The 27,398-nt window shown below is 46.3% G+C and overlaps 1 protein-coding gene across 1 annotated transcript in view; it reads right to left on the bottom strand.

Annotated features, from left to right (window-relative positions):
• The window catches only part of SMARCAL1 (SWI/SNF related, matrix associated, actin dependent regulator of chromatin, subfamily a-like 1), a 66,064-nt gene extending 46,783 nt beyond the window's left edge, over positions 1-19,281 (bottom strand). The window contains exons 1-5 of the mRNA XM_006867795.1: positions 18,480-19,281; positions 17,304-17,354; positions 15,586-15,819; positions 10,663-10,713; positions 4,298-4,484 (exon numbers count right to left, since the gene is read on the bottom strand). Of these exons, the coding sequence (XP_006867857.1) occupies positions 4,298-4,484; positions 10,663-10,713; positions 15,586-15,819; positions 17,304-17,354; positions 18,480-19,281 (1,325 nt within the window). The remainder of the gene's footprint in view (positions 1-4,297; positions 4,485-10,662; positions 10,714-15,585; positions 15,820-17,303; positions 17,355-18,479) is intronic.
• Between the last annotated feature and the right edge of the window lie 8,117 nt (positions 19,282-27,398).

Genomic DNA, 27,398 nt, shown 5'->3' with positions numbered 1-27,398 from the left:
GTGATACAATAGTGAATAATTGTTATCAGGACTGATTGTGAGGGTTGGAAATGTAAAGGTAGATGTTTTATAGCAAGGAGGGGAATGAATAACTTTTCAGCCTAGGAGTGGAGGAGGTCTCTGGGACCATCAAAGGAGAAGAGCGGAGTGCGGGACTCTTCCCAGAGAAGCAGTGATGCCTGAGATGGAGGCAGAGACGATGACGTGGAGAGATGGAAGAGTTGAGGACTTTAGACACAGAGAGGGAGAGGGGCTGTGTGCTGATGACCGGGGCTTGTAGTGTATACCCTTTGGTTGGTTGATGATGCATGGAGGGGATTGTAACCATGGCAATGAAAGAGGAATACAATAGGATGAATGTAAAACTAATGTTCTCCCATGTAAACTATCACATAATTCACAATAAAACATTAAAAAATTTTAAAAAAGGAGTAGCCTCAATCCAGGCAGGCGCAAGGAATGTGAATGGAGGCGAATGCTTGATTCCACAAAGCCAGAGAGGTGATCTTTACTTGGGGTGACCCCACATGTAGCAGAGGACACCTGTGCTCCACAGGGTTTCCAATGGCTGACATTGCAAAAATAGACTAACTGCCAGGTGTTTCTTCTGAGGTGCCTGAGGTGGACTCCAACCGCTAATCTCTTAGTTCGCAGTGGAGCATGTGAACTGGAACTCCAGTCCAGAGGAGGGACTGAGGTGGCCCACGTGTTCACTGAGAAACCTTCCCAGCAAGGAAGGAAGAGTTGTCAGAAGAGACTGTGGGGCTAAAACAGGCTTTCTACAGTCACGAGAGAGCTACGTAGGCATAAAGGCCCAGAGAAGGAGCTAGAAGCAACAACAGAACGTGCTGGAGAAGGAAAGAGAATGTGAACAAGAGCGCCTGTGTAGTAGGAGAGAGCACAGACTCCTGTATAAAGGAGGGGCTTATTAACTAGCTGCTCCAATGTGCTGTGGGCTAATGTGTCAGACTGCAAAGTCGTTTGAACTGCAAGGTCAGTGGTTCAAGCTCACCAGCTTCTCCTTAGAAATCCTACATAGATAGGGTCGCTCTGGGTCAGAATCAACTCGATGGTACTAACAACAATTGTAACAACACTAACTGCAAGATCAGCAGTTCAAACCCACCAGCTGTTCCTTGGAAACCCTATCCATGGTTACTATGGGTCGGAACCGACTCGACGGCATTTAACAACAACAGGGTCCTGAAGGAGCCTGTTGGTGGTGCGCGAGTTAAAGCACTCAGCTGCCAACCAAAGGTGGTTTGACTCCACCAGCTGCTCTGTGGGAAAATGACATGGCAGTCTAGTTCCCTTAACAATGACAGCCTTGAACACACACACCATGGGTCTGTTCTCCTCTCTCCTACAGGGTCACTGAGTCAGAACAGACTTGATGGCAGTGCGTAAAATCCTAACCCCTTTATAGGTAACAATCCTGGCCAACACTCTGTGAAAAGGGGCTAGGTTGCATTGTGCTATCTGGGAAGGAGGCCTTTGTGCGGTGGTTATGCACCTGGCTACCCATCTAAAGGTCAGTGGTTCAAATCCACCAGCCACTCCATAGGAGAGAGATGAGGCAGTCTGCGCCTGTAAAGATTAGTCTTGGAAACACTATTGGGGAGTTTTATTCTGCCTCTAGGGTCTCTGTGAGTTGGGAGCAGATCTGATGCCAAGGGGTTTGATTTGGCTTGGTGTTATTCTAGAGCCAGACTGGCACCGGTTGATCCCACCACGTAGCAGCCTTGTACCTTCAGGCAGTGTAACTTCTCTCAGCTTCAGCTCCCTGGGCTAAAAACTGGACATTTGAGCAGTCTGGCCCTATGGAGCGTCCATGAGGATGAAAAGTCAACACAAAAAGCACATAAACCAGTGCCTGCAGCATCCGAAGGGCTAAGTAAGTGTCCCTACTGTAACTATTAGTCTACAAAAAGGAGAAAAGGATCAAGGCACAAACAGTAAAATGGACAGGTTCCAGGTTACAAGATGAGTCTGTGAAGCTGGTTCCCTGCTCCAAACACCAGTCCTCATTCACTGAATGAGAAATCCTCAATTACGGAAAACATGGCCAGGTGGCTCAGGAACCTGGTAACAGGCCAATTGACGACCTCCTTTTCCTTCCTCCTCCATAGCAGGAACAGCGTGCGCGCTTCCCATTAGCTTTAGGTGATCACCTGACCGTCTGCCTAGCGGTTTACAAGAACTCTAAGCTGCATGCGGCTTTTCTGAATGGCCTGGTCGTCCCTGCCCTTCTAAAAGCAGTGTCCAACAGCCAGGGCCTAAGATAGAACCCCGAGCAGCAGACCCTGGGGGCCTAAGGCCAGCCTTAGGAGATAAGCAGGGTCATATGTCATGGCATCCTGGTCCTCCCCAGTGAGAGGAAGGGCCTGGCCATCGCTCTGTGCTACCTCACCCGTTCTTGAACAGACCCAGGCTCGTCTCTACACATTACTGTTGCTGTTAGGGGCTGGTGAGTTGGTTCCAGCCATAGTGACCCTCTGTATGACAGAATCAGACATTGCCTGGTCCTGTGCCAACCACATAATCACTGTTGAGTCCGTTTCCTTTGATGTCGTTTATTCTTCCCTTTGACCCTCCGCTTTACCAAGCATGATGTCCTTCTCCTAGGACGGACAACATCAACACATCCTTCCTATGCTCATTAATGGGGGTGTATGATGAGTCGGTTCAGAATCAGAGGGACCCTGCATGGTGTTTCCGAGGTTACGGATCTTTATAGGTGCAGATAGCCTTTCAGGTTCCTCTCTACACATTGCTGTGGGACCCATGCTGATGTCAACATCAGAACCAACACATCACCTCTCCGGACCAGCACTCACCAGGTGAAGTCAGGCCTTCTAATGGAACCAAAGATAGTAGCCCAGCTGTAGCCAAAATACCTCAATCCAACTCTCCCAAGGGGGCCACTCTGGTTTGAACCCCAACTGAGAATTTGTATTTCCACCCTAGGTATAGGGAATCAGAATCCACATTTTAACAAGATCTCCTAGTAGGGGTGGTAGGGAGCGTGGAACCAGAACGAACTGGCTCGGAGTACTGCCCAGATCCTGCCGCAACAGGCTGGATGGCTTGGTTTGTCAGCTCAGTTGATAACTGAGGTTCCTTCCCTCGCATAGGGAGGGCTCTCTATTCAATCACACAGCCTAATGACGGATCTAATTCTTATATTTGGACAGATGTTCAAGGCCTCGCTTCTTTTCCACTCCTTGGCCTCCCGTATTTTCACTAGAAGGCAAGTTTAAACTTGTCATTTTGCTTCTCCCAATCACAAAAAGACATATATTGTATGAGGTCAGTGTTGTAAAAAGTTAAGAAAAGGTTTTCTTGATAAAAGAAACATTCTATGATTGTTACCAGGGCCAGGAGGGAAGGGAAAATGATTCACTGGTTAGAGGATAGACACCTGCTAACATGGGTGACAGGGCAGGTAATATACAATAAGAGGGAGGTTAGCAGAAGAAAGGTGAAGGTAACAGGGGACACAGGGAGGGGGGCAAGAGTTTACGTGAATCGAGGTCAATACTGTTAACTGATGGGACACGGAGGGGATTGCAATCATTATAATAAAACGAAGATCTGTTGAATGTAAAAGTGATCATCTGCTGTGTAAACCCTCACTCAGTTTATAATGAAGAGTTAAAAAAGAAAGAAAGAAAGAAAAAGAAATTGCTGTTAAAAGAACAGGTTAGGGCACAGGTTTTCTTTCTATGACAAGGGCTTGCTGATGTTCTTGCAGAGAACGAGGAATTCAGGTGGGGCAGGTTCCTGGCTCCAGGATGGCCTGTCACCAGGACTAACCAACAAGACTCCAAACCGCTCATGCCACCATCCTGGCTCTGGGTTCGGCACCAGATCCACTAGCAAAGAGGTGCTCCTGCTGGGTTGTGAAGGTAACTGAAGGTAAGTGGCCATATCTGTGGCGAGCAGGGCCAAGAACCAAGCAAACCAAGCGGCAGCAGAGCTGCGAAAGAGACAGAGAATTCTCATGACGTCGTTAGAGACCCTGTACTTTCTCATCTATTTGCTGAGCAATCTCTTAGCTTAATCTAGCTTGAGTTGGGTTTCTGCAGTCCTGAAACCCAGAGTTCTGATTTCACCCATGAACTCTGAGACCAATAGTTACAATAAAGCTTTGGGAACAGCACATCTGGCTGTTGACTGTCTACATACTCCCAGATAGCCATGGAAAATAAGGATTCATAAAAGAGGCAACATCTGTCTCAGTGCATGGTAAGTGATCCAAATGGAGGAGAAAGCGAGAGGAAGATGAAGGACGTACTTGACACCAGCTTTCTGAAAGGGCATCAGGCTGGACACAAGCTTGGAGTCCACTCCAGAAAGGTCTGCCTCGGGGGCATCTGCTGTGAGGTTTCGAGACGTCTTCTCTAGTTGAGAGGCAAAAGCCTGGATGATTGTCTTGGGCAGAGGATCCAGCCGAACTTGCGGGAGGAGGCGCGCCTTCTCAACTAGAAAGGAGAGCAGAGACGTGTGAGAGGAAAAGGAATTCCCCAAAGATACCAGATTTAGCACCCAGGATTCTCCTACATGTCATCTTCTCAATAAGGAAAGCTGAAAAGGAATTGTGGTTTACAGACCCTGACAAAGTACATGAACACAGAGAACCAGATCCGTGCCTTCAGGTAAGAGGGCAATCAATAATGGAAGACTGATTGGCTATACTACACAGACGCTGGAAAGAAACAGTGTGTTTTGAGACTGATTTTTTTTTTTTTTTTTTAAACAAAAGTAATTTAAAAATTTTTGTTCTTTTACTCTTGGTTGTTGGTGGTTGTGTGACGTTGAGTCAATTCTGACTCATAGGGACCTGTATAGGATTTTCAAGGCTGTAAATCTTTGTTGTTGTTGTTGTTAAGTGCCATAGAGTTGATTCCAACCCATAGCAACCCTGTATAGGGTTTCCAAGGAGCAGCTGGTGAGCTTGAGCCGCCAAGTTTACCATTCAAATGATTTTGCAGTCTGACGCATGAGCTCACAGCGTCACACCTGGGTGCCATCGATTCCGACTCATAGCGACCTGAGTAGGGTTTTCAAGGCTGTTGGATTAATGCGCCAGACTGCAAAGTCATTTGAATCACAAAGTCGGTAGTTCAAGCTTGCCACTCACTCCTTGGAAACCCTATGCAGGGTCGCTATGGGTCAGAATCGACTTGATGACACTTAACAACAAATCTTTATGGGAGCAAAAAGTCTCACCTTTCTCCTGCGGAAAGGCTGCTGACCTTACAGTTAGCAGCCCAACTTATAACCCACTGTGGTACCAGGGCTCAGTATTCCCATATTCTAAAAATCCAGCCCAAACCAAACCCAGTGCCACTGGGTCCATTCCAAATCACAGCTAGCCCACAGGACAGAGCAGAAGTGCTCGGCAGGGTTCTGTGACTGAAGAGTTAGGGGAGCAAACAGCCTTCACTTTCTCCTTTGGAGTCACTGCTGGGTTTGAACAGCTAACCTTGTGGTTAGCAGCCTAACGGTTAACCCACTGAGCTATCAGGTCTACCTTCCAATCAACACGGTCCTCCGGAGACTGGAAGGATGAGAGTAAGGATGTCATGCAATTTTTAAATAAAAAAAAGAAAAAAGAGTTGATGCAAAAGGTCACAAATGGATAAAAATGCCTGGGGTTCTAAAACTGTTTATTCTTTTTGTTGATGTACTAAGCGCTGTCAATTCAATCCCAGTTCATAGCGACCCTGTATAAAGTTTCTGAGAAAATAAATCTTTGCAGGAGCAAAAAGCCTGACCCTATTTGTGAGATTAAAAATATCCTCTTAACAGGGATGAGCTTTACAGCAGTGATCTGTGTGCCAAGCAGCAGGAGAACCCATTCATCTGGAGGGGACTTGAGAGCTCCCTGTTGTTTTGAAGTGCTATCAAGTTGGTCCTACTCAGTGACCCTGTGTAGGGTTTCCGAGGAGCGGCTGGTGGGTTTGAACCACTGTCTTTGTAGTTAGCAGTCCAGTGCTGATCCTACAGCCACACACCAGACTCCCTACCAATTGTAGGGATTGGCAAATGAGGGCCCATGGCCCAGATCCAGCTGGCTGCCAGTTTTTGTAAATCACATTGTATTGGACCAGACATGCCAATAACCTTTCAGTACTGTCTATAACAACATAGCTGCTTTCACATGATACAGCAGAGCCCAGTAGTGGCAAAGTCTAGGATTTTTACTATCTGTTCTTTTACAAAAAAAGTTTGCCAAATCCTGCTAAGCTGGGCATCAGGGCTATCGCCAAAGAGTCATCATCCTCTTTCAATTAAGCTGGCATTTGGGGGCTTTGCTTTCCTTCAAGGGGCTGACCCTAGACTCTTAAAGAAGAAGGATCTCTTCTTTTACTCAAGGCCGTTCACTCATGTGGAAAAAAATCACTAGGGATCTATGTAGAAACGAAAGCAACTTCATTTCACTGATATTTGTCTTTTAAAAATTTTAGTCTGATTTAAAATAAAGAGAAAAAAAAGCTATTCAATAGGGAGACAGAACAAAATAGATATACAAATGAAACATACAATTCTAGCAGGAGAACGAAGCCTCAGATGTGCAGTGAGTAAACACATGGAAGCTGATGAAAAGGTGAGGGGTTCAAACCCATCCGTCACTTTGCAAAGAAAAATGAGGCCTTCTGCTCCACAACAAATAGAGATCGACCCAATGGCAGGATTTGCTGTTGTTAGTGCTGTAGTGTCGGCTGCGAGGAGCACCTGGTGGGTTTGAACTGCTGATCTTGTGGTTCGCAGTACAGTGTTGATCTTACAGAGCCACAGCAAGAGTAGGGATGTTGTTGTTACGTGCCAATGAGTTGGTTTTGACCCATAACGACCCTGCATAGGATTTCCCAGGAGTGGCTGCTGGGTCTGAACCAGCGACATATTGGTTCAAGCTGACCTTATGGTCCAACACCACACCAGGACTCCAGGAGTAGGGACACCAGGGGAAAAAGACAAGGGAAAGTGACAAAGTCAGACCGAAGGTGCTAGACCCAGAGATCCCTAGTAGTAAAAGTATCTCTAGACTAGTCACCACACCCTGCTGTTCTATGGATTGTAGTTGACTTTTCAAAATGTTCTTTCCTTTCAAAAATCTAATTAGAAGAGCAACCATTGTTTACAGATCTTCAGCTGCTCTTTATCCTTTTCCTTTTCAAGGGCCCCCTGGCAGAACTACAGCAATCTACCAAGGGTCTACCTGTGCCTGGGAGATCCAGTAAACCCAAACCAAAAACCAAACCCACGGCCAGCGAGTCACTTCAGAGTCACAGCAACCCCAAAGGACAGGGCAGAACTGCCCACGGGGTTTCCACGGCTGCAGGTCTTTACCTAAGCAGACTGCCTCATCTCCATCCCTCAGAGCAGCTGGGGAGTTTGAACTACCGACTTTGTGGTTAGCAGTCCGGTGCTTATCCTACAGTGCCACCAGGACTCCTTGGGAGCCAGTAAAGGGAATAAAGAGAAACTGAGTGTGTTCTCTTTGTACCCAATGATATTTGAAGCTCTAAGGCGCTGGTTCTGTAATCCATGTGGTCTTGCTTTCCTAATATTCTTACAAGGTATTCCAAGTCTTTTGCCCCAACTCTCAAAAGGGCGGCTGCCCCATCTACTGCCACTTTAAATCTCCTTGTATTTTCAATATATTTAAAACCATTCCTGTCCTCCACTAAATATAAATGCCAGTTATTTCTGGAAACAGGGTCCATGAATAGAATCACCGTGATGGGACATCGGGGAAGGCTGACAGCTTTAATATAAGATTGCCCATCTGGATGTAGAAATATATTTTACACTTCAACATTAAATCTGAACATGCTGATTCCTGCACACTTCAGGAGGCCGGGCTCTCCATGAGCTCTCAGAAACAATTTCCTTTTAATCCTGGTGATCTTCAGAACTGAACCACCCGATGAAAGCTAAGAAAGGGCTGATGATGCGGCTCCTGTGAAGTGGGGTGCTTTGTCAGCGTTCAATTCTCTCAGCCATCAAGAGGAAAAAGTCAACCTCCACTCATCTCCTTCCACTACTGTCTCCAAATCCCTGGGCTTGCTTGTTCAGCCGACTGGGTGGTGTTCTGAGAAAGCCACCATTCACTATCATCTGCTGTGTCTACTGTCCTTCCCTCGGTGCTGGGGTGATGACAGAGATGCGCTGTCTGGTGGTGTGAGTCACCCACAAGTCGTTTCTATAAAACAGCTCTTTGGCAGACTGTGGCTGAGCTTCGCAGTAGAGATGTTAATGTTTTCAAATAGCGGCTGAAAGGACGAGATCGGTGAGGGGGCTGCAGAACCCTTCTGGACTGTGACAGCTGGGAGTAAACAAAGGCCCCATGCCAACCTCACTGTGGGCCTAAGGCCTGAAGTCACTTAGAGAAGAGAGGAGAGCTCGCAGACTGGCCTTATGGGGAGAAAACAATTACCACCAGGTCCTCAAGGCGCATGCACGACCCGCAAGGTCTTACTGTCACTTCTTAATTAGTTTCAGAAGTGCACTCACTAGCTCAGAGTCAATAATCTCATTTCACACATGAGGAACCGAGACCGAGGGGCAAGGAGAAAACCCCAAATCGTCCAGTCAATTCGGACTCATAATGACCCTATAGGACACAGCAGAACTGCCCCAAAGGGTTTCTGAGGCTGTCAGCTGGAGTCCTGGGATGGCGCTGTAGGAACAGCACTTGATTGCTAACCACAAGGTCAGCAGTTCAAACCCACCAGCTGCTCCTCGGACACCCTATACAGGATTACAATGAGGCAAAACGGACTCCAGAGCATTTAACAGCAATCTTTATAGTAGCAGACTGCCACATATTTCTCCTGTGGTTGGCAGGTTCAAACCACCGAAATTTCAGTTAGCAGTTGGGCACTATAACCATGGCGTCACCAGAGCTTCTATATGGGTGTGGTCCTTCCTGGGCTTCTAGATCCCATTTCTGGATTCTACATGCCATCATGGGCCAGGTTACGCATTCAAAACAACTGTTTTAGTTTTATCTCTGTCACCGGCTTGTGACCCTGAGTTCTATTTTTCTGTGGGCTCAAGTTTTCTTCAGTTTATGAAACGGAGAGAACCAACCTCACCTTCCATCAGACATTGTAATGAGGAGAGGACAAGGGGAAAAAAAATCAACCTCAACTCAAGACCTAGAATTCCTAATTTGAGATCTAAGGAATGATTAAAATCATATGCAATTTTTTCTGGGTGAAGAAGCCAGGGCATCTGATTTTTCCACAAAATGAGGAGCCGTTACGCTCCACATGCTCTGTGATCACCAGCCATGATTTTCATCCAGTATTGTTGTTAGAATCCTGCTTTTCCTGATTCCATTAAAGTCAAAGCCTTCAGTGTTAACATATTCTGTGTTCCTGAAGCTGAGCAGCAAAGAAACAAGGAAGAACTCATCCTAAGTCCTATCAGAAATGCAGCTTCGGTCAAATTCTTCTCTCTGAATCACAAGTTTCAGCGAGTGTCAGAAGGATGCAGGCCATCCTTTCTGCTTCTGCCAGCAGTGGACAGTCCAGCTACCACCGAGCTGACTGACTCCTGGTGGGCCCTGGTGTCAGAGTAGAACCGCACTCCACGGGGTTTTCAATGATGAGCTTTTTGGGGGGTAAACTGCCAGCAGGCCTTTTTTCTAAGGTGTCTCTGCGTGTACTGAAGCCTCCAACCTTTCAGTCAGGAGACTAGCGTGCTATTTACAGCAGCCGGGAGCTCCCTGCCAGTGTTTACTAAACACCAACTAAGTTCCACATCATATGCACTGAGCCTGAGCTCACAGGAGCAAACCCTCTTGCCTGGTGTTTCATTTTCATGTCAGTAAGGCAGACAGAGACTAACAACCGCCTTTTTTACTGAGGAACAAAGGAAACCCAGAATGCTGAATTCCCCAGGGCCACAGAGCAAGTCACAGCTGGGGGAGAGAGCAAGGAAAGGAAATCAGCTTTCCCTCTTCCTCCAAGCCCTAGGCTGGGAAGCACAATGAGCTCCCATCTCTCCTCTCCTGGCTTAACAGCCCTCGGGAGGCCCACCAGCAGGAACATGAGCAGCACCCGCTGTATACTCCCGGTAGGACCATTGCAGCTCTAAAGCTGAAGGCGGGACTGGTCTTCAGGAGAGTATCACTGCCCATCCAAGCCAACACACACAAGGAAATCATCTCCCCAAACTGGTGCCTTCTCCTCTCTTCAGATGTCCCTTCCCTAGGTCTGTCCCTAAAGGATTTGATGACAATGCTTAAGCTCCTGGCCTGACTTCTGCCCCTGGCAGAAGGAAGCCCACGGTGAAGCCCCTAACCATTGAGACTGGCCGGCCTTCTGTGAGCATCTAGTTCTGGAAGGATGTTGGGAGCGTCAGTCGAAGGTAAGTAACTCCAGCTCCCTCACTCTAGAACTGGCAGCAGAAATTGCACTCGTCTGGCACGCCCACCCTAGGGAAGAGGAGGCTGAGAAGCTGTTCTCTCTGCAGACGCTGACAGGACTGCCTGTGAGCATCTCCAGTCTTACTTGCCCAGCACCCAAGCATCTGAAGTTACCACAGCTGAGGGCGGACACTCTTTTACAATACAGTCAAGTTAAGGCAGATTATTAAAACTCAACACAACAGCAATATCTAAAACGAGCAAGGTAGATAGCTCACTTAGTTTGTTGTGCTCTTCCAAGAGAAAGTTCCACTTCCTGGTCTTGACATCTGCAACGAGAAAGAAACAAATAGGCAGGCAAGCCACCCCGGCCCTTCTCTGCCACCCCACCTTCTAGCTTTTACTCCCAGATTTCAGAAACCACATTTCTACCCTGTGCCTGGTACTGGGGGATACAGACACGGGCAGAGTCCTTGCCAATCCTCCCCACTGCCCCTGCACCTCCAGACACTACTGTCCTCAGTCACCCTAAAGGTTGGGAACTGAATCACCCCCATGATTCAGGTCTCTAGGGAGGTACAAACACCTTAGAATCATCAACCATCTGAGGTTGGAAGGGCAGCATGTTCCCAAGGACAAAGTTCAGAGGGAAAGGAGGAGGAATGGCAGCGGGAACACAGGGAGGAAGTGGGGATTGCAGTCAGTGAGGCGAAGCAAGATGTGCAGCAAGTGTTCAATGGGAAAGTGATCCGCTCTGTAAACCTTCACCCACTTCACAAAACAAAGTGAAAAATAAAAAGGGAGCGTGCACTTGCCCTTGAGGCTTCTGCAGGTGACAGGGAGCGGCGAGGCCATGAAGAAGGAAGGGTGCCGCAGGGTAAGTGACCAGCGATGGACCAGCAGGGCAGAAGTAACCAGCTTACACCTGAAGCCCAAAGATCTGCAGGCAACATTTCATCTATTCCTCACAACCCTGTTGTTAGCTCCACGTTGTAGGGAAAAGGGCTGCGTGTGGTTAGAGTGGCCAAAGCCCAGCTCTGTCACTGACTGGCTGTGTGACTAGGACCAGTTACTTAACTTCTCTGTGCTTTAGCGTTCACATCTATAAAATGTCGTTTCCTCAGACGCACTGTGAGCATTACATGACATGTAACTGTAAAACACTTATCAAGGTGCAGCTGGCAAACAGTGAGTACTCAAAACAGCAGTTACAGACTAGTATGAGGTCATCTGCTGGTTAGCCCAGTGTAGCACAGAGCACACGTTGTAGTACCTGAGGAGGGGGCGTAAACACGTCATGGCTCAACAATGGTGAATTATTGAAATAGAAGGTTTTTCTATCCACCTATCTTGTTATTGTAAGGAGCTCTTGTAGCATAGTGGTTACGAATCTGACTGCTAACCTCACGGTCAGCAGTTCGAAACTACCAGCTGTTCCATGGGAGAAAGATGAGGCTTTCTGCTCCTGTAAAGATTTACAGCATCGGACACCCTGTGCAGGGTTGTTATGAGTTGGAACCAACTCCACATCACATAACAACAACAACCTTGTCATTGTAGGTTAAAGCGCTGGACTACAAGGTCGGTTAGAACCGCAAGATCAGCAGTTCAAGCTCACCAGCTGCTCCTTGGAAATCCTATTTTTGTTGTTGTTTACAAGTGCCGTCAAGTCGGTTCCGACCCAGAGTAACCCTGTATTAACCCGCAGCGCCATACCAGGACTCCTGAAAATCTTATACAGAGTCGCTATGAGTTGGAACTGACTTGATGGCACTTAACAACAACCACCTTCTTAAAAAGAATCAAGACGGCTTAGATTCAACAAATGCTGTCTGGTAAGCAAAAGTGAGTATTTCCCAGTATGCTCATTCAAAAGCCAGGTGGATGTGGGAAAAAGCAAGCGGACACAGTGAGTCAGTTTCAAGGACGAAGTGAGGGAGCCCAGTGCAATACCAAACGCAGACAGACTGATCTTCAATGTGGGGAAGTACAGGGAGACGTGTCTAACCACAGCCTGAGCACAGCAGGAAGCAGGAAGCAGGAAGCTCTCTCTGCAGGTAGTCACTATTGCAAAAATGCAAACAGAAACAGAAAATCCCATGATGGTTTTTAGATAATCTGGGTGTGGGCAGGAGAAGATGCTCATGTTTTGGCTGCACCCACTCCTAAAAATAGGAGGCAGTGTCGGGGGTGTGATTTCAAAGGCTGGTGACAGACACAAATTACGACAATTTGCCTCAAGAGTCACTCCAAGCATAAGCTGATCATAGGAGGGGGCAGGGTAGGCAGAGACCCTGGGCCCTGAGAGTACAGTTCATCGTCTCCTGACTCACAAGCCTTGCTTACAGTCGGCTCCAATCGGATAAAATGATGTCCACCTGAGGGGTCAAGTGTCCTAGTCAGCCTCACCCTCCTCCTGAATGAAGGACTCCAAAGTTCAAAAGAACCAAACTCAGCCTGCTGCCATCAAGTCAGTTCCCATGCATGTTATTGTCAGGTGCTGTGGAGTCAGTTCCGACCCATGGAGACCCTGTACAGGCTTCCTGAGGCTGTAAATCTTTACCGGAGCAGAAAGTTTCATCTTTCTCCCTAGGAGAGGCTGGTGGGTTTGAATGCCTAACCCATGGTGCCACGAGGGCTCCCTGAAGGAGCCCAAGCCCTGGAGAAAGCACTCCATTGAGCCCCAGTGGGTTTTCCCATGAAGGCGATGTGCTGTGAGAATTTGTCTTCTATCTCCAGTTCAAGTCTGGGAAAACACTGATCCACAAAAGTCACATTTTTTAGGAGGTGGCCCCACCTAAAAATGAAACCAAGGGATCCAGGAGTCTAAAGCTCCTGCTTTCTTTTTTTTAAAAAAACAATTTATTTATTGTGAATTGGGTGAAGGCTGACATTACAGAGCAGATTCAACAAATCAAACACATTTTGCTTCATCTCACTGACTGCAATCCTCTCAATTTAACATCACTTATCTCACGTCTTCCTTGTGTTTCCGGTCTCCATTCCTCCTCCTTTCCTAATCCTTCTCAACTTTGTCCTTGGGTAAATGCTGTCCTCCTGATCTCGAATGGTTGATTATTCTAAGGTGTGCATACCTCCCTTGAGCTACTGTTTTCCTTATAGATCTAGCTTGTGTCTGGTGGAAAATGATGCCATGGGGGTGAGTTCAGTTCCAGATCGGAAGGGTGACTAAGGGCCAGAGTCTTGGGGTTCCACCAGTTTCTGTCTAACCAGTATGCCTGATCTGCCTTCTCTTTTGAAGGACCTCAAAAAAAAAAAAAAAAAAAAATATATATATATGGAAAAACCAGTCTGCCCAGCTTAGGCTATCAGCTCAGTCCTGGTTTACAGTTAGCATCACCTGCAGAATTTAAAACCGAGGTCCAAGCCCCATCTCCACTCACTTAAATCATGGCAGGGAGCTTGGCATTAGGACTTTTTAAGTACCCAGTGATGCTAATGGGGTCCAGAAGTGGCACTATAGGATAAGCTAAGCACGGGGCTGCTAACCACAAGGTTGGTAGCTCAAACCCACTAGCTGCTCCTTGGAAACCCTACACAGGGTCACTATGTATTGGAATCAACTCGATGACGCTTAACACCAACAAGTGATGTAATAAGTAGCAAGCAGAACGGAGAGGCACAGACTCGGACAGCAGTTTTTAGACTGGAACCTCCAACAGTGGCATCAGCCTCACCTGGGAAGCTGTGTGAGGTTCAAAGTTACAGAAGTCAAAGCTTGAGGGGTGCAGCTCACACCAATGGGTGCTTTAACAAGCCCTCCAGCGGTTCTACAACTCAAGCTGGAAAATCTCCAGCTACAAGAAGGCATTTATTTTTATGGTAACCACCTGTTTCCAATCCTGCTCAGGACAGAACAAGGTCCCAAACCAATTAAAGCCACTGCCCTCGGTCGAGGGGATTCCAGCTCCTAACGACCTCAGAAGACACAGCAGAATTGCTCTATCTTGTTTCCAAGGCTGGGAATCTTTGTGGGAGCAAAAAGCCTCCTTGTTCTCCAGAGGCATGGCTGGTAGGTTTGAACTGCCAACCTCAAGGTTAGCTGTCCAATGCTTAACCCACTATGCTACCAGGGCTGCTTAGGACAAAGACAGCGGGATTTAACTGGCACAATGGGAGTTCAGGAGATTCTATGGGGACGACACTGAGCAGCTGGATGGGGACTGTCTATGGTGAGGTTGTCTATGGTGGCTGTGTGCTGTTCAGTCTCAGTAAAGGGTTTCCGAGGCTGTAATCTTGATAGAATCAGAAAGCCTCATCTTTCTTCCACAGAGTGACTGGTGGGCTCAAATTGCAGACCTTGTGATTCACAGGCCAGCGTATGACCCGGTCTTCTGTTTGTTGTTAAGGGCCAGTGAGTCTGTTCTTACTCACAGAGACCCTGTATAGGGTTTCTGAGGAGCAGCTGGTGAGTTTGAACTACACAACCTAACGGTTCAGTGTCTATCCTATAGCGCCACACCAGGACTCAGCTCTCATTTTTGTTGTTGTTATTAAGAGCCATCGAGTCAATTACAACCCATAATAATCCTGTATAGGGTTTCCAAGAAGTGGCTGGTGAGTTTGAACCACCGACCTTACAGTTCAGTGTTTATGCTACACAGCCCCACCAGGACTACCAGCGCTCCCGTCTTCTCTTTGTTGTTGTTGTTATGTGCCGTGGAGTCGGTTCCGACTCATAGCAACCCTGCACAGGGTTTCTAGGAGACTTGAAAAACAAAACAGTCTCTACAATTTCCCACAGTCCCCTCGTCAGTGTCTTCTTGGGAGCATCTCCTCCAGAATGCAGCTATTTGAACCCACCTGTCTTTATTTTAGCAGAGCACGAGAACTGGTGGTGCAAGGGTTAATGTGTTCTTTTGCAAACGGAAAGGTTGACAGTTTGAGACCACCCAGATGCACCCAGGAAGAAAAACCTGGTGATTTTCTTCCCCCAGATTCCTTGATTGAAAAGCCTGTGGTGAGAACACACACGGCATCACTGTGAGTCAGAGTTGACTGGAGGGGTAGCTGGTCTCTTTGGGAGCCTTTCAAGAGAAAACAGCCCTCATGAAGTGTCCACAATCTGAAACAGTGTAGGAATCATCTTTCTATGGTAAGAACAGCACACAAGGCTCTACCAAAAAAAGTTAGTTTTGGACTATTTTCAAAGACAAAGGAAAACCCCCTAAATGACTTGCCATAATTCTTGGAATCCATCTGTTGAAACAGTGCAATCAGTTCTTCAGAATAACCGATGTCAGCCTCAAAGCGGGCCCGGCTGAGGAGCATGCATCGTCCTGTGACAAAGGCAAGGGATGGGGCGAGAGGGAGGCTGGCATGTCCCCTACTGCTGGTGGAGGCCAAGTCCCTACTGCTGCTGGCCTCTTCCAAGGGCTGCAGGGTGACCTTGGGGAGGAGCTCGACTGCTTTCACTGCCAAAGAAAAGGAAAGGACAAAAGTGACAAAGTGGGCAATGTTCACAGGGTTAGAGGACTTCTGTTTGGTGGCGCAGCATTTGGCTAGAAAGGCTGCAACACTCCTTAAACTGGAACTCTGGGGATTTCAATGTGCACTGAACCACAGCTTTACTGCTCCTGAAGTTTCCAAATGAAAAAATGCAGAATTCAGAAATTAACAAGTGGAGAGAAAACTTACCAGGGCAAGGAAATAACACAATTTCTGTTGTGTTAGAGAAACCGGCTGCCTGTTTCCCATGCAGCAGCTGGTAGGTTTGACTCACCAAGGTTTGGGCTAGCAGCTGAGTGCTTAACCAATGCACCACCAGGGCTCCTTGATGAGGATATAACCATTGCCACCAAGTCAATTCTGACTCATCAGCAACCCTACAGAGAGTTTCCAAAATGTTTCTAGGAGCAGACAGTCTCATTGATCTCTCATAGAGCGACTGGTGGGTTTGAACCACCAACCTTGCAATTTGCAGCCCAAAGCCTAAGCCACAGTGCCACCATGGGTCCTTTGAGGAGGCAAGAGAAGAGCCAAGCCATAAAATTCATGTCAATTCCCAAGCCATAAAATTCATGTCAGAGCAACCTACAGAATTCTGAACTAAAGAAACATTGTTTTTAAAAATGTGTTCAGCCATACAGAAAATGACTACACCACAAAGGAAACTGTAGTGGATTTGCAAAAGCAAAAATCATTGGGTCCCCATGTAATGGTAGAACAGGAGTAAAAAGATGGTAGAACAAAACAAAATGAAGCCATGATAGTGGAGACCACTGGTTTACAATGAGGACCGGAGAGGATATCAGGGTCAGCAACTGCCATCTGAACCCAGCATGGCTCTCCTCCTTGCACTAACAATCGGAATCAGAACTAGTATCATTATAGTAAAAATGATACCCCAAAAAGGCCACCTGCCTAAAGAAACCACATCATCTCATACCATAGGGTTCAAGAAGAGGAGGCCAAGGAAAGAAACAGGAAACTCAGCGGGTAGCTGCCCATCACCTCCCCGAAACTGCTGGGGGTGCACCCAAGTCCAGAAAACCAAGACAGGCCCCCAAGTCAGCTAAGTAACTCGAGCAGCCATCCCTAGCTTTTCATCCTTTCAGGGCTGGCTCAGCTCTAAGGGTCTCACTGCTAGAGCCAGTGTGGCCCGGTGACTGGGGACATGCACTATGAAGACAGACTGCTAGGACCTGACTCTAGTTTCCCTTACTGGCTCAGGGACTGTGCTAGTTACTCATCCTCTTTGCACCTCAAGGGAATAAGAGAGTATCTCTGAAAGGGCTCCGAGCAGCCGGGCACTGTTGTGAACATTACAGTGGCCTCCAGTGAGAAGGAAGAGCATGAAGAAGGTGCCCTGAAAGCCTTCATTGTCAACAGCGCCAGTGGCTGGAGAAATTGCAAAGCCAGCCTCTCCCTCTATGAGGGAGACAACACGTATACTCACTCAGGGCATGGTAGTCAGTCATGCTGAAGTCCCACGTCTTAGTGGCAGGATCTGAAATAAAACAGAGGCATTTAGTGTCTACAATGAGGCACTCAAAACCTTGTTTTCTGCATGCACACACACGAATGAACAGATGCTATTCCCAGACACCAATACAGGAGATCTACAAGATTCTAATGATTTACAAAGTCCCTGTCTACATAAACCCAAGTCTGCAGCTATAGAGTCAATTCCAACTCAGTGACCCTACAGGACAGGGAGAGCTGCCCCATAGGACTTCCAACGCTGTGAATCTTTATGGTCACATTTCTCCCTCGGAGTTCAAACCATTGACCTTTCTGTTAGCAATCAAGTGCTTTAACCGCTGTATCACCAGGGATCCTTTAATAGTAAACATGTTGTTTCTCTGTGCCATGGAGTCGGTTCTGATTCACAGAGACCCTGTACAGGGTTTCCAAGGCTGTTAGTCTTTACAGGAGCAGAAAGCCTCATCTTTCTCCCACGGAGCACATGGTGGATTTGAACTGCTGACCTTTTGGTTATCAGTGCTTATCCCACGATGCCACCAATGAACATTGTTGTTAAGTGCCGTCGAGTCGGTTCCGACCCATAGCTACTCTGTAGAGGGTTTCCAAAGAACGACTGGTGAGCTTGAACTACCAACCTTGCAGTTCAAACTGACTTTGCAGTCTAGCACATTAACCCACAGCACCACCAACGAACACAAATAAGAATAATTTTATTTTTTTCAATGAAAATAATTCACTTCATACCTTGGAAGTTATGGCTTCATCTCTGGTGTGAATGGTTTGTGCGGAGTTAGGACTAGAGTTCTCAGAATCCCAGGTAGTCAGACAAAGCGGTTTGAGAAGGAGGGTGAGCCTCACTCCTCCAAACAAATGACTTCACCCTGCTGAGCTCGTTCCATCAGCTTTACAATGGAAATTACAGCCCCAAAATGATCGTTAGGTTTAAGTGAGATAATACACAGATGAAGTGACAGACTACAGGTGGCTGCCAGTGTGGCAGCTGTTTGAGAGAATGTTTATAATAAATGAACATTTTAAACAGCTGCATGGAATGTGCCAATGTGTCTCTTAAAATGAGAAACTCAGATTAACAGAAGCCCCCCAAACTTAGAAAAATATGTGAAGAACAAATAAAACAGCTCATTACCATAATTTCTGCTAGGCAGACTCTTAAACACAGCCAGCAGCTTTGCATTGTACCCGATCTTCACCTGGAAACGGTCTCCTTTCTGCACACATGTGCCCTGCTGGGAGCTTCCTTCTTTCTGGAGTGAGGAACCCAGATTCTGCTGGAGTCTGCTTTCTGTCCTGGAGGTCACAGTCCCTGAGCCATAAAAGGCATCAGAAATGGTCTGCCCTGAGGTGAAGGGTCTCACTCTCTCAGCCAGTAATTTAGGATCCCTAGGGGGCTGTCCAAGGGAAGAAGCTGGGGTCTGCTGGGAACTCACTGGGTTAGCCGAAAGTTCCTGAGTTGTATTAGCAGAGGGTGTTGATTTGGTCTCCTGGGAAGCCTGAGCAGAACTTTCACCTAACCCAGAATCCAAGTGATGTTGGCTGGGGACCTCTGGAGGATTTTGTGCCTGGGGAAGGGTACCCCCAGTGAGAGTCAAGTGACTGGGTGGCCTGTAGCTTGGGCAGGCTGTGGGCTTTTCTGGACTCTTCCATATCCCTTTTGCTGGCTTTGGTGTGTTTGGATAACATTCGCAGGAATTGTGAAGTCTCTCGTCACTATTCAATGAATGAGTGGGATTCTTTTGCCTGAAAATGTCATCCCGGGTAACTGGCTTAGCAGAGCCCCTTGGCAGGTTTTGGGACGGGCCCTGCTTGGATTGGGCAGAGTTGTCTGTGCTCTGATGCTGTTCTGCTAATTTCTCAGCTCTACGAGCCAGAGCCTTTTGTCGATTCTCTTCAATCTTTTTCCTCTGCTCCTCTGTAAGGGGCAAGGACATTTTAGCAGGGAAACGCTTGCTTATGCAGGAAGGTCGGTGTGTAATCGGAAATCTAGAAAAAGCTGTGGACGGAAAGATAAAGATTCAGATAAACATGGAATGTGTGTATCTGCTCTGCTGCTATCTTGATTCTCACATATGTTGGTTCCAGGAAGTGCACAAGGAATACAACCAACGGGCATGTGAACGAGTTCTTTACAAACATGCACACACAAATACAGGCATGGGCAGCAGATGCTAAAATCAGGGTCTTTTTTAAAAGGTTCAAAACAAGATCTGATCAAATCTAAGACTGCAAGATTTTCCCCCCATCCCCCAGTGAACATGGGCTATCATCAGACCCCAGCGAAGTTAAGTAATGCAATCCAAATCCATTTGTGTTTAACGGCAGCACTGTAAACTGGAAAGGACAATGGACAGACAGAACTAGAACAAAACCATCACCTACCATGGCGGGATACTTGTTAAAAGGGCCTGTTTCCAGCCAAGAAGTAGGAAAAAAGCATTAGTCTCACACGGAGCACACGCCAAATTCCCCCGTTCGCACCCAAGCCTCTCATCATGCCTGACAAGTCGATCTGCAAGTGGCCTGGTGTAAGCCAACGACCTGCCACCTTCGTGCCTGCCTTCCGAAACACACCACCAATGCACGGCACAGCTGCAGAGCGACACGGTAACTCTGGAAAAAATAAGAAGAAAAAAAAGTAATGCATGCTCATTATGCAAAATTCAGGGGCCCCGTAAGGTATAAAGAGTAGAAGTACTCTGTAACAACACCAGCTCCCAGTAACTACCACTAATAAACTCTCTGTTAATGGGGGAGACGTCCTGGTGCAGTGCTGTGGGATAAAGCACAAGACCACAAGGTGGGTTTGAACCACAAAGTCAGCAGTTCAAAGTCACCAGCCGCTCCTTGGAAACCCTATACAGGGTTGTTATGAGTCGGAACTGACTCCACAGCACTTAACAGCAACAACAACATATTGTACTTAATACCACCCCCCCCCCCCATTATTAACTAAGGTGAATGTTGTGGTTGTTAAGTGTCATTGAATTGATTCCATATAGTGACCCTGTATAGGGCTTCCAGGGAGCAGCTATGGGTTTGAACTGCTGACCTTATGGTTTGCAGTTCAGTGCCGACCCTATAATGCCACACCAGGAGACCTAGTGCCCTGCCCCCCAGAACCTTAACTACAAGGGTAAGTCAGAAAGTATTGCTACTAGGGCTCCAGTTCATTTCAAATAAAACAAATTTATCCATGTCTCTGCCATCAATGGGTGGCTGCAGACAAATTCTCAGTAATACACTTGCCTTCATTTCATTTAGGATCCAGGTGTGGTGCCATAGGATAAGCTCTGCACTGCTAACCACAAGGTCAGCAGTTCAAACACACCAGCCACTCCTCCAAAACCCTATACAGGGTCACTAGGAGTCAGAACAGACTCCACAGCATCACCACAGTCTCACTGGTGGTGGGTTTATGGCAAGTTGATTCCCATTCATATGACCCTGTAGCTGTATATCTTTCTCTCTCGGAGCTACTGGCAGATTCGAACTGCTGACCTTGTGATTAGCAACCCTACTCACAATCCACTATGCTACTTGTTGTTGTTAAGTGCCATCGAGTCGGCTCCAACCCATAGCGACCCTGTATAGGGTTTCCAAAGAGACGCCGGTGAGCTTGAAACACCAACCTTGCAGTTCAAACAGCTTTGCAGTCTGGCGCATTAACCCACAGCGCCACACCAGGACTGCATCATGCAACTCGGGCTTCTATAACCTCATTACAGTGCCTTTAAAAAAAAGGTCTAATCAAGACAGTGGCTTCCAGGGGCATCTGCTTGTTGTTGTCGTTGTTAAGTGCCATTGCATCAGTTCTGACCCATAGCGACCCTATACAGGGTTTCAGAGGAGTGACTGGTGAGCTTGAACCACCGACCTTGCAGTTCAAATGGCTTTGCAGTCTGGCGCATTAACCCACAGCACCACACGAGGCCAGTTAAATAAAGCAGAAAGGTGATCTCAAGTTATGGCAACTATTATTGTTTGTAATTTCAAGGAGGTAATCTTGATTGATTTTCTTGAAGGACACATGACAATCAAGAGGGTTCACTAGGAAGAAGTTTTAAGGAAACTGAAAACTGTACTGGAGAGAAGAAGACCAAGAGAGTTATCTGGAGGAACTTTTAGCCATCACAATGTAGCTACCCATTCTTTAGGGTGGCAAAGGCTGTTCTATGAGAATCTTGTTGGAAACCTTACTTTATCTACAGCCTTGATCTTGCCCATTTAGAGCTCTTTTTGTCTCCCAAACTCAAAAGAACAGGATATAAGTACTTCAGAGATGCAAAAACTGTTGTTTTGATATGGTGTAAATCAAAGAGTACATAATTCCTTGAGGAAATTATCAGAGTGATGGAAACATGGCCTCCAGAAGTATATAGACCTACATACAGGATACGTGAGGAAACGACAGCTTCACTCTCATAGTTCTGTCTAATAATGGTGCCTATGATTTTGCAGCAATATTTTTTTTTTTTATTTACCCTCATATATGTTATATAAATACAATGATATATTTAAGACATAGATGTATTTATTGATGAAAGTGAAGAGGACTTAAAATACTTCCTGATGAAGTTCAAAGACCACAGCCTTCAGTATGAGTTGCTCCTTAATGTAAAGAAAAAAAGTCCTCACCACTGGACCAATAAATATCATCACGATAAATGGAGAAAAGATTGAAGTTGACAAAAAACTTCATTTTGCTCGGATCAACCATCAACACTTAGGAAAGCAGCAGTCAAGAAATCAAAGGACGTATTGTATTAGGCAAATCTGTGGCACAAGACCTTTTTAAAGTGTTGGAGAGCAACACGAGAGTCAGTATGAGGGTTAGAGTGCGCCTGACCCAAGCCACAGTATTTTCAATAACCTCATGTGCATATGAAAGCTGGACAGTGAATAAGGAAGGCCATAGAAGAATTGATGACTTTGAGTCATGGTATTGAAGGACAATATTAAAAGTACCATGGACTGCCAAAAGAACAAACAAAATTGTGTTGGAAGAAGTACAGACAGTACTCCCTGAAAGCCAGGATGGCCAGACTTCATCTCTCATACTCTGGACATATTGTCAGGAGGGACCAGTTCCTGGAGAAGGAGTCATGTTTGGTAAGGTGGAGGATGGGAGAAGAGGGTGACCTCCAATGAGATGGACTGTCACAGTGGCAGCAGCAGTGGGCTCAGGCATAGGAATGATTGTGAGGTTGGCCCAGGACCAGGCAGTGTTTTGTTCTCTTGTGCATACAGTAGATATGAGTCAGTACCAACTCGATGGCACTCAACAACAACAGGTATGTATGGAACCCTGGTGGCTAGTGGGCTATGCGTTGGACTGTTAATCACATGGTTGGTGGGTCGAAAAATGTGTCTTTCTGTTCCCGTAGAGATTTACAGCCTCAGAAACCTGGTGTGGTGTTGTAAGATAAGCAGTGGTCTGATAATCACTCCTCGGAAACCCTACACAAGGTAGCTCTGAGTCGGAACCAACCCAACGGCACACAACAACAAATGCACTTATTACAAAATAGGATTATCCTATAAGGAGCTCTGGTAGCGTAGTGGTTATGAGTTGGGATGCCAATCTCAAGGTCAGCAATTCGAAGCTACCAGCGTTCTGTGGGAGAAAGATGAGGTGTTCTGCTCCCGTAAAGATTTGTTGTTGTTGTTAGGTGCCATCAAGTCAGTACCAATCCATAGCGACCTTATGCACAGCAGAATGAAACACTGCCCAATCCTGGGCCAACTTCACTACTGTTGCCATGCTTGAAGTCCATCGATGCTGCCACCTGGCTAATCCATCTCGTTGGGGGTCTTCCTCTTTTTCTCTGACCCTCCACCTTACCAAACATGATATCCCTCTCCAGTGACAGGTCCTGCCTGACAATATGTCCGAAGTATGAGAGACAAAGTTTGGCCATCTTGACCTCTAAGGAGCACTCTGGCTGTACTTCTTCCAAAACGGATCTATTGGTTCTTCTGGCAGCCCATGGCACTTTCAATATTCTCCTCCAACACCATAACTCAAAGGCATCAATTCTTCTATGGTCTTCCTTATTCACTGTCCAGCTTTCACATGCATATGAGGTTATTGAAAATACCAGCCCCGGAACCCTATGCAGGGTCACTATGAGTCGGAACCAACTCCACGGTACTTATTAACAACAACAATACATTGTATTCTCATTTTCTTTTTACTCCGTACCTTCTCTAGGACTAGAATCACGTTTTACAATTTTCTAGTACTTCCTCTGGCTTGGTTTGGAACAAGTAGCCTCCACCCAGTGTAATGCCATGCAATGACGACGTCGGGAGGAATTAACAATGTTTAAACCTCTGGAAGGAAAAAGGGCTTTAAATGTTTCCTTCCCTTGTTAGGGCTCCGTTTGGCCAGGGCCCCAAACATCAGCAATTCCCAGAGATCTTCCGCTTTCTCCAGCCAAGAGCAGATGGGGGGGAGGGGGGGCGGTTCGGGGAAGCCTTTGTTCCAGGGGAAGAGCCCAATTCCTCAAACCTCTAGGGTAGAACACTCTGCCTAACTTTCCAACTCAGGCAGTCTTGCACTAAGGCCTGGCGAGCTCTGAGCTTCCACTAACCAGGGGCGGGAGGTGGTCCCAGAAATCAGTCCTTCTTCCTCCCTTTGCAGGGACCTCTGTGCTACCCCATTTCAGGGGCGCGCCGACCCCAGCCCCGCAGTAAGGGGGCGCCATGCCCCACCCCTACTCCCATTATCTCCACTTGGATCCACCATTTCCCTTGGCCCACTCCCTCTTCAAGGCTGGCATTTGGTCTCGTCCTCTGCCACCTTCTTCCCGGTCTACCTTTTCATCCAGTGAGGCCTAGAACGCGATCCGCATACGTGGCGGACTCCGTACACAAACACGTCTCCAGAGCCCTTCCTAAGCTGGTTACTCTTCCGGGAGGGCAGTTAAAAGCAAGTATTTGAGCGCCGCTGGTTCGCCCGCTTTACGGCTAGGTCACTGCTGAACTACACTTCCCAGGAGCATGCGGGCTCAGTTACGTTAAGGAACGTGGGCGTGAGCTGGGGCAAGAGAACTGTTTCGCAATGTCTTCTGGGTTTCGTAGTTTAGGCCAGGAGTCCAGCCGGAACCAGCAGTGCCGTCACGTCGGGAAACTGGCTGGGCGGAAGTGACATACTGTGGGAGTTGTAGTTCTCGGTTGCAAAGAGGTTCTCCAAGAACCTCATCTCAAAACTTGGGTGTTGAGGTTTTCAAAACTAAGGTTCTCTGCCACAGCTGTCACCTTGGACAGCCAGATTAATTTGGTAGCTCTTAATAAAAAGTCCACCGCTCATCTGTCAATTTATCGTACTGTGGTGGCTTGTGAGTTGCTGTGATTCTGGAAGCTATGCCACTGGTATTTTAAATACCAGCAGGGTCACCCATGGTGGACAGGTTTCCGATGAGCTTCCAAACGCAGACAGACTAGGAAGAAGGAGTGACGAACTACTTCCCAATATTTAGTCACTGAAAACCTTATGAATAGCAGAGAAACGCTGTCAGATATAGTGCCTAAAATGAGCCCCTCAGGTTGAAAGGCACTCAAAATGCAACTGGGGAAGAGCTGCCACCTCAAAGTAGAGTTGACCGTGATGACGCGAATGGAGTAGAGACCATGGGAGAAAAGCCCTAAAGACCTTCATTTGCTGATGGGGCACAACTTAAAATTAAGAGAAACAGCTGTAAACATCCATTGAAAATCGGAACACGGAATGTACGAAGTATGAATCTTGGAAAATTGGAAATTGTCAAAATTGAAATGGAATGTATAAACATTGATATCATAGGCACTATTAGTGAGTTGAAATGCACTGGTATTGGCCATTTTGAGTCTAACAAGCACACAATTTACTATGCCAGGAATGACAAATTGAAGAAGAATGATGTTGCATTCATTGTCAAAAAGAACATATCCACATAAGTCATGAAGGACAACGCTATTTGTGATAGGATACTATCCATGCACGTACAGGGAAGACCAGTTAATACAACTATTATTCAAATTTACACACCAACCACTAGAGCCAGTGAGGATGAAATAGAAGAATTCTACCAACTTCTTCAATACGAAATTGATCAAACATGCAATCAAGATGTATTGATCATTAGTGGTGGTTGGAATGCAAAGGATGGGAACAAAGAGGAAGGATGAGTAGTTGGAAAATACGGCCTCAGTGATAGAAATAATGGTGGAGATCGCATGACAGAATTCTGCAAATTCAATGATTTGTTCATTTCAAATACCTTTAGACAGCACAAGAGACTATTATACTCATGGACCTTACCACATGGAATATGCAGAAATCAAATTGACTACATCTGCAGAAAGAGATGATGGAAAAGCTCCATATCATCAGTCAAAATAAGGCCAGGGGCAGATGTGGAGCAGACCATCAAATGCTCATAAACAAATTCAAACTGAAGCTAAAGAAAATGAAAAGAGGTCCATATGAGCCAAAATATGACCTTGACTATATCCCACCTGAATTTAGAGGTCATCTGAAGAACAGATTTGATACATTAAACACCAAAGATCAAAGACCAGAAGAATTGGGGGATGAAATCAAGAACACCTTACAGGAATAAAGTAAAAAGTCATTAAGAAGACAAGAAAGAAAGAAAAGGTCAAAATGGATGTCAGAAGAGACACTGAAACTTGCTCTCTCCAGCATAGAGATGCTAAAGCAAATGGAAGAAATGAGGAGGTACAAGAGCTGAACAGAATATTTCAAAGGTCAGCTCGAGAAGACAAAGTCAAATATTACAATGAAATGTGCACAGATTTGGAATGAGAAAACCAAAAGAGAAGAACACACTCAGCATTTCTCAAGCTTGGGAAACGGAAGAAAAAATTCAAGCCTCGACTTTCGTTACTGAAGGATTCTCTAAGCAAATTATTGAATGATGCAGAAAGCATCAAGAGAAGATGGAAGGAATATACAGAGTCACTGTACCAAAAGGAAGTGGTTAATGTTCAAATCGTTTCAAGAGGCAGCATATGATCAAGAGCCAATGATACTGAAGGAAGAAGTCCAAGGTGCGTTGAAGGAATTGGCAAAGAACAGGCACCAGGAATTGACAGAATAAAAATGGAAATCTTTCAAGAAAGTGAGGTGGCACTGGAGGCACTCACTTCATCTATGCCGAAAAATTTGGAAGACAACTATCTGGCCGACTGATTGGAAGAGATCCGTATTTGTGCCCATCCCAGAGAGGTGACCCAACGGAATGCAGAAATCATCGGACAATATCTTTGATATACCACGTGAGTAAAATTTTACTAAAGGTAATAGAGAAATGGCTATAAGCATACGTTGACAAAGATCTTCCAGAGGTTCAAGTCGGATTCAGACTAGGACGTGGAGCAAGGGAAATCATTGCTGATGTCAGATGGATCTTGGCTGAAAGCAGAGAATACCAGAGAGGTTTACTTGTGCTTTATTGACTACGCAAAGGCTTTCGATTGTGTGGATCTTGACAAACTATGGACAACATTGCGAAGTAGGAGTATTCAGAAACATTTAACTGTGCTCGAGAGGAATCTGTACTTGAACTAAGAGACAGTTGTTTGAACAGAACATGGAAACAATGGTTTAAAATTAAGAAAGGTGTGCGACAGGGTTGTATTCTTTCACCATACTTATTCAACCTGTATGCTGAGCAAATAAGATGAGAAGCTGGGTTCTACAAAGAAAAACATGGTATCAGGATTGGAGGAAGATTCATTAACAACCTGCGATATGCAGATGATACAACCTTGCTTGCTGAAAGTGAAGAGGACATTAAACATTTACTGATGAAGAACAAACAGCACAGCCTTCGGTATGGGTTGCATCTCAATGTAAAGAAAACAAAATTCCTGACCACTGGACCAATAAACAACATTCATATCAACGGAGGAAATATTGAAGTTGTCAAGGACTTCATTCTTCTTGGATCAATTATTGACACTCAGGGAAGCAGCAGTCAAGAAATCAAAGGACATATTGCATTAGGCAAATTGCTGCACAAGACCTTTTTAAAGTGTTGAA

The sequence above is a fragment of the Chrysochloris asiatica genome, unplaced genomic scaffold (genome assembly GCF_000296735.1).
Source record: "Chrysochloris asiatica unplaced genomic scaffold, ChrAsi1.0 scaffold00110, whole genome shotgun sequence".
Lineage (NCBI taxonomy): Eukaryota > Metazoa > Chordata > Mammalia > Afrosoricida > Chrysochloridae > Chrysochloris > Chrysochloris asiatica.
The sequence above is the reverse complement of the archived record's forward strand: the minus strand, read 5'-3'. Positions and strand labels throughout refer to the sequence as shown.